Source organism: Suncus etruscus, chromosome 13 (assembly GCF_024139225.1).
Source record: "Suncus etruscus isolate mSunEtr1 chromosome 13, mSunEtr1.pri.cur, whole genome shotgun sequence".
Lineage (NCBI taxonomy): Eukaryota > Metazoa > Chordata > Mammalia > Eulipotyphla > Soricidae > Suncus > Suncus etruscus.
Window position 1 is genome coordinate 80,037,115 of NC_064860.1, and position 16,603 is coordinate 80,053,717.

At 34.8% G+C, this 16,603-nt stretch overlaps 1 protein-coding gene across 1 annotated transcript; it reads left to right on the forward strand.

Moving 5' to 3' along the window:
- Positions 1-789: 789 nt before the first annotated feature.
- On the forward strand, positions 790-1,758 carry LOC126025940 (olfactory receptor 5K1). Its single transcript, XM_049785658.1, has one exon. The coding sequence runs from the start codon at positions 790-792 to the stop codon at positions 1,756-1,758; it is 969 nt and encodes a 322-aa protein (XP_049641615.1).
- Positions 1,759-16,603: the final 14,845 nt, after the last annotated feature.

The window sequence follows — 16,603 nt, forward strand, 5'->3', positions numbered from 1 at the left end:
CCAGAATTAAAATTGCTGGGTTCTATGACTGCTCAATCCTTAGCAAAGCCTCTTTTTTTTAAATGTGTATTCCACTGGCATTGGAAATTATAAATTGCTAAAAATATTCAAATAAAGATAATCATGTAAAAATTATGGTGGTCAATTACATGTAACAAAAATGTAACATCTTAACCATACTAGTACAGTACAGTAGTATTAAGTATATTCATATTTTTGGGGCCCGGAGAGATAGCACAGCGGCGTTTGCCTTGCAAGCAGCTGATCCAGGACCTAAGGTGGTTGGTTCGAATCCCGGTGTCCCATATGGTCCCCCGTGCCTGTCAGGAGTTATTTCTGAGCAGACAGCCAGGAGTAACCCCTGAGCACCACCGGGTGTGGCCTAAAAATAAAAAAAAAGTATATTCATATTTCTGTACAAATATCATCATCCATCATCAGAAATTTTCAATCTTCCTGATATCAAAGTCTGTGCCTATTAAGTAATAAATCCCTATTATCTCTTTCACACTAACAATGTCCATCTACTTTTCTATCTACCACAAGCCAATGCAGATATTATTTTCACACTTTCTTCTAAAATCTGGTACAAGACACGGATGCCTCTCTCACCACTCCAATTCAACATAGTACTAAAAGTAATTGCATAGCAATTAAGCAAGGAAAATATATCAGGTCACACATAAAAATAGTTTTATTCTTGGATCAGAAACAGTAAGCAATGACATCGATCTTACTATAAATTAATATTTTATTTCCACTTCTTTTCCCTTAACAGAGAAATTAAGAATGGCTGAAGAAAACAATACCTTAAACACCGAGTTTATCCTTGAAGGATTTACAGATCATCCAGAGATAAAGCCCCTTCTATTTGTAGTATTCTTTATTGTTTATCTTATCACCATGGTAGGAAATCTTGGCCTTGTGGCATTGATTTTTATGGAAAACCGTCTTCACACGCCAATGTATATATTTCTGGGCAACCTTGCTATTGTGGATTCCTGCTGTTCCTGCGCCATTACTCCAAAGATGCTAGGGAACTTCTTTTCTGAGAACAGAAAGGTTTCCCTCTATGAATGCATGGCACAATTTTATTTTCTCTGTACAGTTGAAACTGCAGACTGCTTCCTCCTTGCAGCAATGGCCTATGATCGGTATGTGGCCATATGTAACCCACTGCAATACCACACCATGATGTCAAAGAAACTCTGTGTTCAGATGACCATAGGGGCTTATATAGCTGGAAATGTGCATTCCATGATTCATGTAGGGCTTTTACTTAAGTTAACTTTCTGTGGATCTAATCACATCAACCACTTTTTTTGTGATATTCTTCCTTTATATAGACACTCCTGTGTTGAACCGTACATCAATGAATTGGTACTCTTTGTATTTTCAGGCTCAATTCAAGTCTTTACTATAGGTAGTGTTGTTGTATCATATCTCTACATTCTTTTTACTATTTCCAAAATGAAATCTAAAGAGGGAAGGATCAAAGCCTTTTCTACTTGTGCATCCCACTTTTTGTCAGTTTCCTTATTCTATGGATCTCTCTTCTTCATGTATATTAGACCAAATTTGCTTGAGGAAGGGGACAAAGATATACCAGCTGCTATTTTATTTACAATAGTAGTTCCATTACTAAATCCTTTTATTTATAGTCTGAGAAATAAAGAAGTAATAAATGTGTTGCGTAAAATTTTAATGAAAAACACAACTGAAGGAAGTTTTAAACAAAGGACATCTACTATGGCTTAATGATTTTTTTGTATCTTAATGATCTACATGTAAAAATCTCCAAGTTAAACTACAAGAATATAAATTTTTTAGGTATAATGTTTAACTATCATAAGCAGCAATGTTTAAGGGTAAATATATAGAGGAAGAAATAAATGAGCTAAATATTATTAAATATAAATAATAAAAACATTGAATAACTAATTTATTAAGTTTCTAAGCTGACAATAAAATAATCAGAAAATGAATAGATATTCCAAATATAAACTGTCTACTAACCATTTTCAGCAGACAATTTTAGTAATTTAAAGATAATCACTCAGGCTGAAAGACTTTAGGGGCATATGAGAGTTTAACCTATGATATCACTTACAACTTTGAATGCTGAAGTTGAGAATAGTGAATTTTGAATACATTTTTATAGTTTAGAGAAAGATAGTGAAGAAGTGAATGTTTCAAAATAAAGTGAGTATTATATGGCCAACCAGAAATTTGCATGAGGTTGAATAATTAAACAGAAGATATTCAATAGTACTGTCGTCATAGTTCTATTAACTTCCATACAAATTATTCATAAATATGTTATAAAGTCTTACAAAAGTAGTCTAATCCAACTCATGTAGAATTTAAAGTAACTTTTTGTTAGTGAGTGAGTGATGTTAACTTTTCTTATCTCCTTTCCTAAAAGATGAAAATGTGCTTCACAATAGGAATACCAATATATATAGACCTGAAGGAAATCATAATTATTGAACTGTTAATTGGGTTTATCCAAAAAATTAGACTATTTTTCTCTAGCAAAATCCAAAATTGTGAATTTTGAGAAGAAATGAAGCTAGTTTGACATAATGTAAGAATTATGTTTGAATTATCCATTTAATATTGTATTTGATGAAACCCTAATATGTACAAGGACTGCTGTAGGTTCTAGGATAAATTAGTTACCAAAATAGCAGTGTTTCATCATGTCAAATAATAGAACAATGCCAAGATTTTTACTGAGTAACTTAATATTGAATACGGAGGATTATTGAACAAGGAGGATTCATATAAAGTAAAAAAACAAATTTCCGCTTCCTCATTTTCCTTGGTGCCATAAGGTTACATTTAAATTTCCAGAAGTTAATTGTCAAGTTGCAGCTAGGATCCTCGCAGGTCAACCACCTGACTGCATTTTTTTCCCTCCAATTCTAAACACTACTTTCACTAACTTTATGAAGTATGTTGCATCTTCCTTAAGACCATGTCACATTGAATTTAAACAATATTACTTAGTCATAATTACCTTCAATAAGTTGGTACAAAAGATAAGGATAGAAGTGTTTCTCAAGGACGGGTATTTCGGAAAATGTAGCTATTGGTGGTTTGTTCATTCAGGCATTTGTGTAATGACAACTCTTCTCTACCAAAGTATTGTCACTTCACAGGCTTGTGAATTGAGCCAATCATAATGAGAATCTATTTTATAGTTCATCAGTTAATATCAAAACATTTCCTTATATATGTAAAAATTAACTTTTCAGTTACTCTAAACATGTTTACTGCTGGAAATGCTGTATTTGGACATTTTATAGGGGCCAAAACAGTAGTACACCAGGTAGGGTGCTTGTCTTGCACTTGCTGACACAGGTTCAATCCCTGGCATCACATATGGTTCCCCAATAACTTCCAGGAGTAATTCTTGAATCCAAAGCCACAAGTTACCCATTAGCATCACCAGGTATAGCCCCAAAACAACAAAAAGTACTGTTATTTATACACTTAATTACTAGAGTCTTGCCTCAGTCCTAACGTTCTATTTCTAATTACCAGTTTGAGTTGTTAACTCACCAATAGTTAACTGAAGAATAATAGTCCATATATCAATCTATATCTATGTTACTTAACACTCTTAGAAAGATCTTTATTTAATAGTATTTTATTAGTCCTTATTTTCTATCCAAGTCTAGCCCAGAAAGATTTCCCTGAAATTGGCATTGCATGTCAACTTTAATACCCAGTTTTACTTACTGATTCATAAACAACACTGATGAGATATGGATGAGGCATGATGTGTGATCTTTAATTCATTCAACTGTAAAAATTATAATAAATATTAAACTTTTTATTTTACAGTATTTAACATCATAACTATCATATGACCCATAAATTATGCACCTAAGTATATACCCCATGAACACAAAAATTAATTCATAAGACATATGTGCATAGTTATTAATCACAGTTTTGTTTATAATAGCCAAAATTTGGAAACAAGGTCAAGTGCCCAAGGATATATGAATGAATAAAATAATTTGGTAGATATTTATATATAGCAGGACACAATTCATCTATAAGAAAAAGATGATTCTGGAAATATAGTATCAGAATTAAGGTCTTTCATAAAGCAAAGCCATGGCTGGGTCCTCTGCAGCACATATGGGAGTTTATGCATCATCAGGAGTGATCCCTGAGCTAGAGCCAAAAGTAAACCCTGAGCATTGCTAAGTGTGGTGTCAAACAAAACAAAGCAAACAGAAAAAAATTAAGTTTTGTTAATTCAACAACAGGATGGAACTAGATGATGTTAAACTAAATGAAATAAACCAGAAAAGACAAGAGCTGGATGAGGTCACTCTAATGTGGTATATAAAGAAGGAAAACAAGGGAAAAGGTCCTAACTACTATGATGGAGAGTTGTTGGCAAATTGGTGATGAGTATAGTATGGTAACAACATGCTCCTAAAATATATAAAAGTTTACAGGCTTAAAAACTAAGATATTAATTTACACATTAACAAAATAAAGTAATATAAAGAAATAAGCAAAATGTATTACCTCTTTTTTTTTTAAAGAAAATATTGTGGACAGTTAACTTTTGAGCTGTAAATTCTATTTTTAATTGTTTTATTGGCAGGACATTTAGATATCTATTTAATCTACAAATATTTGAGATAAGTTGTAGTCAATTCTATTTACTATAAACATTAGTAACTTTTGACTTAACATCATTAAAATTTTTCAGAAATTGAATTTTAGCAACAAGATATGTGGTAAAACCAATTTTATCTTAGGCCTACTGATATAAACAAAAGTTCAGGTTCTACAGTATATTTCTAGTTACAAATACATCTCTTGAATTTCCAAATAAAGATTCAAAACACTTGTGATATTACACAATCACTTGTATTTATTCAATCATTTTCCAACTTAACAAATCTCACTTTCCATTAGCAAAACCTGCATATCAGTTCAGTCCACAATACAGATGCCTAATCTGGACAGGTCACCTTGCATCACCCTCCGAGACATCCACATCCACTCTAACTGGAACAATTTAGACCAACAAAGACTCTCTTGTGCATACCTCTGGAATGTGGGAGTAAACCAGAATACAGAAAGAAAAAGAAATCCACACAGCCGTGGAAAGAACATGCATACTGCACAAATCCATGAGGGCTCCAGCCAGGAATAGGTGTTGTTCTCTGATGAGGTAGAACAAAAGAGCTTTAAAGAAAAGGACATTGTTTAAAAATACCCACTGATTGTTATTCTTATATAAGTAAAAGTGTATTATTTAATTTACATCATCGTTATTTCTTTGTATTATTGTCTATTTTGTTTTTGTTGGTGAATTGATATCAGTATCAGTTTTGAGCATCTGGGACAACAAAACTAGTTAGCCCTGTTTAGTGTGCCAATAATTAAAGCAGCTCCTTCCATAAATGGAAGTGAGTCAAATGTAAATGTGAGAAAGTATATTATGAAATCCATGGTAATTTTTGAGAAAGGATTTATTATGTACTGATAATATTTATAGGTGTATGAACTTTGATTCTCTCACTAGAAGAAAACAAAATAAATACAGGTAATAAATAAAGGGAATAAAGGGAAATGAAAAAAATCTCCATATTTCTATGCAGTGAATTAAACACTGGAGTTTTTTGGTTTTCTTCTTTATTTTATTCATAGAGGCCACATGCGTGGGGCTGGAACCAATCAGAGCTGTAATTGGTGCTATCCAGGGAGACATGTGGTAGTGGGACCCAAATATTAGAATCAATCTCTTGAGCTTCCAGGACCCTACGAGAAATTGTTTTAAAAATGACTCCATTTGTAGATATTTATCTGTATAAACAATTCTTTATAAAGCCAGAGACATAACTTGATGAAATAAGTTTCTCTTGCTATTAGACTCTGATGGAAAGATTAAGGCATCTAAGCACAGGAACCTATGCTTATTGGTGTGGTAACAACACAAGAGATATATATTCAGCATGTTTTGAGTAAATCAAGAAATATGAAATATTGTTTGAAATTGTTACAATTGATAAAAACACATCAGGAAAAGTTAATATCCCTGAAACCATTTATAAACATATCTATGAGTGCTTTAACTAATCTCCTCCTGATCACCCTATTTCGCTATACAACATCAGCACATTCCAGTATTAGAACTGAGATAGCCATAGTGAATAAATTTTATCTTTTCTGCTAGTGAATGATTAGGATTTGTTCATGGTCTTAAAAACTGAAATATGACATGTTTTTAATATTTAAAAAACTATCTGTTTTGTGTTTAATTTTATTTAAGTGCTATGATTTCAATACTGTTAGATATTGTTTCAATACTACACAGATCACCAGAAGTTAAGGTACCTCCATCAATGTCTCAAGGTCCTCTCCCAAACACCCACTACCTCACTACCTTGGTCCAGTCAATCCTGTAGGTCAAATGTGTTGCTATTGAATATTTGATATTCCTTCACTGGGTTTCTTTATATTATACATATACGAGATCATTCTGTATTTGTAATCTCTAGCTGACTTCACTCAGTATGATCACTTTATTTCCATCCACATAGCAGTAAAGTACATGATTTCATCTTTTCTTACAACTGAATAATATTCTATTGTATGTATATATATATATATATATATATATATATATATATATATATATATATATATATATATATATATATATATAACATCTACATGTTACATATACACCAGAACATTTTGTCATCTGTTCTTGGGCACTTGATTTTTTTCAGATCTTGGCTCCAGTAAATAGTGTTGTAATAAATATAGGAATGAAAATGGCTTTTGGGGCCGGGCGGTGGCGCTAAAAGTAAGGTGCCTGCCTTGCCTGCGCTAGTCTTGGACGGACCGCAGTTCGATCCCCCGGTGTCTCATATGGTCCCTCAAGCCAGGAGCAACTTCTGAGCACATAGCCAGGAGTAACCCCTGAGCATTACCGGGTGTGGCCCAAAAACCAAAAAAAAAAAAAAAAAAAAAAGAAAATGGCTTTTAAAAATATTACTTTAGTGCTCTGGGGTAGATGCCAAGCAGAGGAATTTATGATCATATGGAAATTCAGTTCTTAATTTTCAAAGATATAGCTATATTAATAAATTTGTAAACCATAATTCTTTAAATAAAGATTAAATATATGTGTGTATATATATTTATATGCTTTCCTTAGAAGCTGAGCCAGGAGACATCCCCACTTACAATGAGCGAGAATTCCTTTCCTCACATCCCTTGCCAACACATTTATTTCTACACATTTTGATGTGTGGCTTATTCACTGGAGTAAGTTTGTTGTTTGGTTTGAATTTTCTTGATGGTAAGTGAAGTATATTCTTCATATATGAAGTGTCCAACTGCGTACTTTATTTGAGAAAATGTCTGTTTAGCTATCCTATTTTTTTATGGGGTTGTCTTTTGGGGGTGGTGTTAAATTTTCTGAGCGCTTTATGTATTCTAGCTATTAGTCCTTTATTAGATGTGTACTGAACAAATATTTTCTCCTAGTTCACAGGGTGTCTTTCTATTCTAGTGATCTTTTTTCCAATGCTAAAGTCCCTTAATTTGATGTAATCCTATTACTTTGCTTATGCTTCTTTCTTACCTAACTTCTGCATCAAAGACTTCTTATAAAATGTTTAATAGCAGTGAGAGTAAGCATCTTGTCTTCTGTCTGACCTTAGAGGAAAGGCCTTCAGTTGCTAATCATTAAGTATGCTGGTAAGCATCAGTAAGTGAATCATGGGTTCAAGTCACTATATTGATAAAAGCATAATCCCATTCTGATGAGCTCTTTAATAAATGGATGTTGAACAATGTTGTCAGATGCTTTCTTTATTTTTTTTTCATTTTTAATTTCTGGGTCACACCCAGTGGTACACTGTGGTCACGCCTGGATCTGCACTCAGAAATCGCTCCTGGCAGGATCAGGGGACCCCCATATGGGATACCAGGGATCAAATGCTGGTTGGCCACATGCAAGACAAATGCCCTACCTGCTGTGTTATCACTCCAGCCCCAATCAAATGCTTTCTTTGCAACTAAAAATACAGTTGAATTTTATGTTGAGTAATAGAACTTACCAAATTGCCAAAGCAATCTTGAGGGGGAAAATATGGTATTTTTTCTCTCTTACCAATTTTAAATTACACTATTAAGCTAGAGTAATCAAGACTTATTGGTACTTAAATAAAGGCAAACATTTGGACCAATGAAATAAAATTGAATATCAAGAGTCATTCAGGATTGACAGCTACTTTTCAAAAAAAAGAAAGAAAGAAAAAACACAAGATATAGATATATGCAGTAGAGCAAGAAAACAGTCCTCAACAACTGGTACTGAAAAAAACTTGCCTTTTTTTTAGTATTTTTCAGTATTTCAAAAAATAAACTCATCTCCCTTTATATACTAAATTTTTCAAAATATATTAAAGACCTCATATTATACCTGAATCCACAAATTACACTGAGGAAAACATAAGGAATACTCCTCATAAAATTGATGCCAGAGTTTACATTGTGACTCAATGTCATTGTCCAAACAAAGAGAAAAAAGGAAAAAACAAGTAACTACATCAGGGACAGAGAAATAGCACAGTAGTAGGGCATTTGCCTTGCATGCAACCGACCCAGGAGGAACCCAGTTCAATTTTCCGCATTCCATATAGTCCCCTAGCCTTCCAGGGGTGATTTCTGAGTGCAGAGTCAGGAATAACCCCTGAGCACCACCGAGTGTGGCCCAAAAACCAATCAATTAGTAAATACATAAAGTTTTTAAAAAATAACTACGTCAAATAAACAATTTTCTGTGTTGCAAATGAGATGACTAGAATAAAGTTACCATAAGTGATTTAAAAAAAAAGGATTTTTTCACCACAAGAATTAATATGAAAGATTTATATGGCCTAAAGATATACTCTAGGAGTGAAGTAATTCAAAGGGAGAAGGAAAAATGCCAAATTATTTCTCAAATAATATGCAAATAATAAATAGTATGGGAATGAAAACTGGCCAATGACAACAACAAACCTGAGTCAGTCTACAGAACCTAGTTTGCAATGGTAGGATGAGAAAGTAGTTGTGAGAGTGGAGGTAAAGACAGTGATAGAAAGACACTGACACTTTCGAGGTGGTATGGTGTAACAACACTGTACGCTTGAAACATTACTACTAATCATATTATTATGTTACTTTGCCTTAAATTAAAAAAATAAATTAGCAGACCTGAACAGAAGCTATTATGAAAAGATATGTATTATTTCATACTTGAGAAAAGCAAATCAAACTACAATAGACATATCACCTGTGATATATACCTGTGAGAATGGCCAATTTCCATTAGACAAATAAAATTATATAGAGATGGCAAATCTAATAAACTATTAGTAGAAATGCAAATTAATCCAGCCACTATGAGAAAAATAAACAAAGATTCATTAAAATGTTAAAAATAGAATCCCACATGATCCAGTTATTCCAATTTTGGATCCATTCAGATGTTGACTAAAACATTATTTACAAATATCAAGAAATGTCGGGGCCGGCGAGGTGTCACTAGAGGTAAGGTGTCTGCCTTGCAAGCACTAGCCAAAGAAGGACCGTGGTTGGATCCCCCAGCATCCCAAATGGTCCCCCCAAGCCAGGGGCGATTTCTGAGTGCTTAGCCAGGAGTAACCCCTGGGCATCAAACGGGTGTGACCCGAAAAACCAAAATAAAAAAAAAAGAAATGTCAACCTAATCATCTACTGGCTGATGGATTGATAAAGACATGTACATACACCACAATAAAATAGTATTCAACTTGAAAGAAAAATTAAATCCTGTCTCTTGTAATGTGTGGAACGAGCAGTTATACACAGTGAAATAGGCATATCAAAAAATAAACACACTAGATAACATAACTTTTCTATATAGATATAGATAAAGCAGATGAATGAAATAAAGCATAAGAAACTTTTTAATTATAAAACCAGTCAATGATTACCAGAAAGGAGGTACAGAGATATAGATTGTAAGCTATGGAGATATTGATTAGTCACGATAAAAGGTTGCATGTATAGATTTTCAATCATGTACACTTAAAACCTATAGAATATGATAAAGGTTTGCAATTCATTTTTAAAGGGTATTTTAGGAAAAAAATTCCAAAACCAATAAAAAATTAAACATTTTGTAGTATAAGAATTTCAATTGAAGTAGAACAGTAACAAAAGTTTGACTGACTGATTTAAATTGCGTGTAGTCTCAAAGAAAAAACCCACTTCCTCTTCTAAAAATACTTCATACCTATAAATATCAAAGCTAAGTAAAACATTTATTTCACCTCAAAAATTAATCTAGTTTTTGTCTAACAATTTTGATATAATTTTATGGATACATTTTACCATGTTTTCTAATTCCAAGGATTATCTCTCAAAAACCTCTCATTTCTTGAGATACTAATGTGAAGACACTGTAGATGATGGGGAGAAAAATTAAATAGCCAATAAATTCTAGTATTAAATAATATTCATATTAATCAATTATACAAATTAGAAAGTTATAGAAAACCATAAGATGGGATGCCTACCCAGCATCTTATATGGATTCAGAAGCTTTAGTTATATGAAGAGTTTTAAATGATTCTATTAGGTTTCAAAATTCTAACATGTTTTAAATTATAGTTTCAGCTTTGCAATGAAAATTTTAGTGAACCTATAATTTCAATGAAGTAATGTGGAAAGGGCCTAACTATGTAGAAAATAGTATTCTATACATAAAGAATGTGACAAGAAGCATGGATTTAAAAAGTTACAATTAGAAACTACAGAGGCAGAGCTGCACCCGGAAGACTCCACATGCCAGTTCTTCTGTTTCTCTTCAGCTGGTATGTTGGGGGCTCTGGGCAGGACAGCTAGCCATAGGCCCCCTGGGCTGACCACTTAGCCTGGACCCCATTCAGGAGTTCTCTTCTTACTATTATTCATTTTCAAAAGCGCGCAGGTGCAACATATATACTTTTTAACAACACCAAAAATATTCTTAATTCTCGACTGTTTTTAGGGAAAAAAATGTAATTCCCTAGATTTGGAGGATAATATTCAAAGAGGTCTCTAAAATCAGTGTATATGTAGACGTGACTTCCTATACAGTGGTCTTCTCTGACTGCGAAGCATAATCCATAAACAATTCATCTATACAATGTATACATCCCCTCTGATATATTTCCCCTTCTCCACACAGAGCCCCTTCTACTCCCTCATCTCCCAATCCAGATTCATTATCTTACCCTTAATTAACCCTCTTTACCCTCAGTTCTTTAATTTGTTAGGCACCAAGACCAACCTCCTGCCCCAACAGATTCTGCCCTTTCGAACACCCCTACAAAGCTCATTATTACTCCTTAACTTTCCCACCCCCAACCATCAGTACCTAACATTTTCCCTTTTTAACTTCAGTACTACATAGTTCTAATCACAGATCAAAGTCATGCATTGGATTTAACAACCCCCAACTATTTCAAAAGACATAAAATGGACCCATATGTCTTTTTAATATTTTATGTGATTTTCTTTAACAGCTATAACTCTTTCTAAATATTCTTTTACCTTGACGATTCTACCCACTGTTTATCTTGTCTTCTCTTTGTGAGCTGTTCAATAAGGAATTTTGGTGGAAGAGTCCCTCAGTTTAATGCTTATAATTGAACCATGTCATGGATTGTTGGACTTGCTCTTTTGGCCCCCATATGTGCCGATAACACCACGTGGCATTGTTCCTGGTTTGCTTAGGCACATTAAAATTGGAAAATAATATACATAAAAATAATTTCTTATCTAATAGAGATTGGAACACACACATCTTGTAGTGCAATGGGACCTAACACCCTGAACATTGATATAATGACCTGGCACAGGCCTCAGAAGAATTGGCATCCTCCATTCACCCCTGAACCAGAGAAGTTATCTACAAAACATCCAAGATTTTTTATAACAACACCTGGAAGCAATCCTCTACCAGGGAAGACACTACCACGGCTCTGACTTCGACCTGCTCAAAAGAGACTTCCCTTAACACTCAGAAGACTTGACAACAACAACGACCTGCTTACAGGACAGGGTTCTCTGCATTGCCCTTTAATTGTGAGGTGAAACGAGAGGACACTCTGTACCACCGTGCAATATAGGATATGCAGATTCCAGGACATTTAATACATAAACATGATACCAACAACAGAGACTGTGTAAAAAATAAAAGTGTATTGGCACTACAGACAATGACCTGGATTGGACAAACTAGTTTGCTTGGAGCCTAGAGTTGGTCTTTGCCAGAAACTTCAGGGGTAGGGTCTCCTTGTATTTAGGCCAAGGCTTTTCCTTTCCATGTCCCTCATATTTGGGTGGGCCTATGCAAACAATAATTGCCACTCTAACACCGTTTTTACTGTGCTCCTTTGACTCTAATCCTTAAGAAAAACAACCCACTTAAACTTTTGAGGTTAACTTAAATTAATATGCATGTGCATGGAAATGTAAAAAAGTACTTTGCCTTCAATGTTTAAGGAGTTACATAAGTTTTATATCTTTAGATTGCTTTTGTGCTGTTAAGAAATATTTTGTACTACAATCTGGGGACTTGAGGGACAAAGTAATTGTACATGGGTTCTGTTTTATTTTTCTTAATGTTCTTTGGCTGAAAGTTCAAAGTTAAGGTATCAGCAGTGGGATTACTGAGAATTCTGTTTATGGGTTATTGTCCTTCCACTGTAACTTTACCTTGTCCTCTTTCTTTGCATCTTTGTTCTCATAATTAAAAATTTTAAAAAGTTAAAAAAAATAAAAAGTTACAATTAGCAATGGATTCACTACAGTATCAGGGGAATTGAAAATATTACAAAGATAGAACTAGCTAATGTTAGACAGTGAGACTAACTCCAGACAGATTTAAGTTTGTTTTTATAATCAATGGGGAGAAATTCTACATTTTTGAGCAACAAACTGATGTGATCTTATCAAATCATGCTATTGTAAATTAGAGTGGCAGGTGTGTACAATGGATTACAGAAAAAAAGCTAGCAGCAAAGAGAAAAGTGCAAGCCAACAGGAAAGCTCCAACCAACATCTAGTAGCCTGCATTAGAGTAGAATAAGGTTTTGGGGAAACAACAAGAATAGAACCAAAGATCTCTGTAAATTGGTTGGTTATATGTACAGAAAGGGAACAGATGTCAAATATGATGTCCCAGTCCCACCTGAAAGTTTAGTGATGGGAGTACCATAACTAAAAAAACTAGAGAAATGAAAATATAAATTAAAACTGAGTACACTGATTTTAGATATAATAAAAATACCTAAACAGTCCTGAAGACAGTTAGAAATTTAAATCTAGAGTTAAGACGGGAAAGCATGGCTGGTATTTAAAATAATCTTAAAATTAATAATGGCTATCTTTTGTTTAAAGTGTAATATGTGCTGAACCCTAGGCCTTGTGCCTAAGGTGTATTATCTAAGTATAAGTTTACATTGCTATCCCACTGAGACCTAAAGAAGTGATAGAACTCTCCCTAACCTCCTTAAACGGTATATGAAAAAGTTGGGACTACAAGCAAACCTTTCTAAATTCAAAGCAGTGTAGAGGTAAAATTTATGAATACCTAGGGATTAATTTCCTTAACTTAGACACTTAGAATGGTGTCTAGCACACAGAAAGGGGTTCAGGCCTTCTTTCTGTGGTGGAAGGGGAAACAGAAGCTGCCACGTAGGATTGCTTCCTTCCATTTCCTCCTCCAGCAATGTCTTTACTTTAAATAAGGGGAAGCAATCCCACTGCTGCGAACTAAATCACCATGCAGATTCTGCTGTATAAGTTCTAGAAAGGGAGTTAGTATAAAATGTTTGAACTCTTACTAGATTTTTTTACAAGATGATTTTCTTTCATCTTTAAATATTTCTTTAAGACCAAAGCAACAGGAAAATTACTATTTTGTGTGTGGGCTGGAGAGATAGTACAGTGGGTAGGGCTCTTGTCTTGCACACAGCTTTGATCCTCAGCACTAAAGAGGGTCCTGGAACCTGCCAGGAATGACCTCTGCATGCAGAGCCAGAAGTAAGTCCTGAGCAAACCCAAAAAGTACCATTCTGGGGCCGGGCGGTGGCGCTAAAGGTAAGGTGCCTGCCTTGCCTGCGCTAACCTTGGACGGACCGCGGTTTGATCCCCCGGTGTCCCATATGGTCCCCCAAGCCAGGAGCAACTTCTGAGCACATAGCCAGGAGTAACCCCTGAGCGTTACTGGGTGTGGCCCAAAAACCAAAAAAAAAAGTACCATTCTACAACTGATTATAAGTACTCATCTTAAATAGTAATCATACTATACAGTATGTTCCAAAATCTAATGCCATTCTCAGATCATAAAATGAAATAAAATTGTATTGAATGTGATAGACCTTGAAAACAGCCAGAACTTCCTTGTGTTCCCGTATTGGCCCTGAATCCAATGTAAACAATAAAATCTATTTTTGATGCAGCTAATTTTGAATCACCAATGCTTAGCAAAATCACTGAAAGATCCAAAATTCCACACTAGCCCAATCTTGAGAATCACAAGTTTGTTTGTTTTTTTGTTTTTGTTTTTTGTTTGTGTTTTTCTTTTTTTTGGTTTTTCGGCCACACCTGGCATTGCTCAGGGGTTACTCCTGGCTGTCTGCTCAGAAATAGCTCCTGGCAGGCACGGGGGCCACCGGGATTCGAACCAACCACCTTTGGTCCTGGATCAGCTGCTTGCAAGGCAAATGCTGCTGTGCTATCTCTCTGGGCCAGAGAATCACAAGTTTTAAAAAATTCTTCCAACTAAAGATAAAAGGAGTAATTCAGAGCCCATGCAATAAAACCCTATTTTGAAATGACTTGTTTTATTTTGTTTTTGGATCACACCTGGCGGTGCTCAGGGGTTACTATTGGCTTTGTGCTCAGAAATCGCTCCTGGGGGACCATATGGGATGCCAGGATTTGAACCACCATCTGTCCTGAATCAGCTGCATGCTAGGCAACTTGTGCTACTGCTGTGCTATCTCTCCGGCCCCTATTTTGAAATGACTCTTAACTAGAAACTTAAACCCTCCCTATAACGTACCTCCAGCATTAGCCCCAATTCCAGCTGAAGTTCCAGCTATAAAATGAATGACATTAGCTTTATCTCCCATGTCCTAGACCTTGCCAGGCCTGAGACCGAAAGTATCAGAATCTTTAGGGTACAGTGTTTGTGAGTATTTTTTTCTATTTCAATATGGAGTCCAGGCTGAGTGCTCATTTTATAGGCCAGGAACCTAACCCCTGCTCAAGAATTTTTTGAGTGGTTATTTTATGTTGGACAATTTACTAATACTTAACAACTCTGTGACAGATACAAATGTCATTTCTCAGATGGAAAAAGCAGGTCTTGGAAAAGTCAATCTTAGAATTACATATCTAGTATGCTATCTACCTTTCAGGCTAAAATTTGAACTACTTTGCTAGGTTTTATGGATTATCCAAAAACCACTCGTTAATATGATCTTTCTTTGTTCAATACTTATTTACTGGATGTCTTATTTTCTGTGGGGTTTTTGGGAAGGCCATATCTGCCAGGCTTGGAAGTTACTCCTGATTCTGTGCTCAGGGATCACTCTTGCCAGAGCAAGAGGAACATATCTAGAGCTAGGACTAGAACCTTTATTGGTACATGTAAGGCAGGCATTTTACCTGTTGTATTCACTGGCCTACCTATTCCTCTTGAAGAGAACATAATACCCTTTCTTGCGAATCTTAGAGGAATAGTGTGTTCCAGCTTTAGTAGAGATTTGGAAAATGAGTCAGGAAGCAATAAAAATCATAGTTAAAAAATGTCAAGCAGCCAAAATTAAATTGATTCCTACAGTGGACATTATGGTAACAGAAACCAAAATTGTTTGCAAACATACCAGTAACAATACAAGCTGAGAAAAACAAAGATAAAAGTCAGTGAGAAGCTGCAAGACTAGAGAGGTGAGGTAAAGTTCATTTTCTGAGTCAAGTCAGAAGATGAAAGAGTATACATTAGCCAGTAACTGCATTTTTTTTTTAGGGGTTTGTGGTTTGGGCCACATTCAGTGGTTCTCAGGTCTTACTCCTGGCTGTGCTCAGGGATCACTCCTGGTTCAGAGGATCATATGGGGTGCCAGAAATAGATCAGCTGTTTTCAAGACAAATGCCCTACCTGCTATATCTCAGGGCTTACTCTTGGCTCTGTACTCATCTGTTTTTAAGATAAAGATAAAACTGAGAATTATTTTTCTCTCATTTAAAATAGGTCACATTCAGCTGTGTTCTGGGATCACTCCAGGTAGTACTTGAAAGATCGTCTGTGGTGACAGGAACCAAACCAGGTTGGTTATATCAAGATAAGCACTTTGCCCATTGTATTATCTGTCCAATCCTCATTGGTATGTTTTTTCCTCTTAAAGGTAAAAATATAAACTAAATATTACTTTATATGTTTGTTCAAAGTATGTAGAGGTTTAATCAAATAATGCTATTAATTTTACTAATAGAAATTTTAGTACTGAATGAACTTCAATGACTC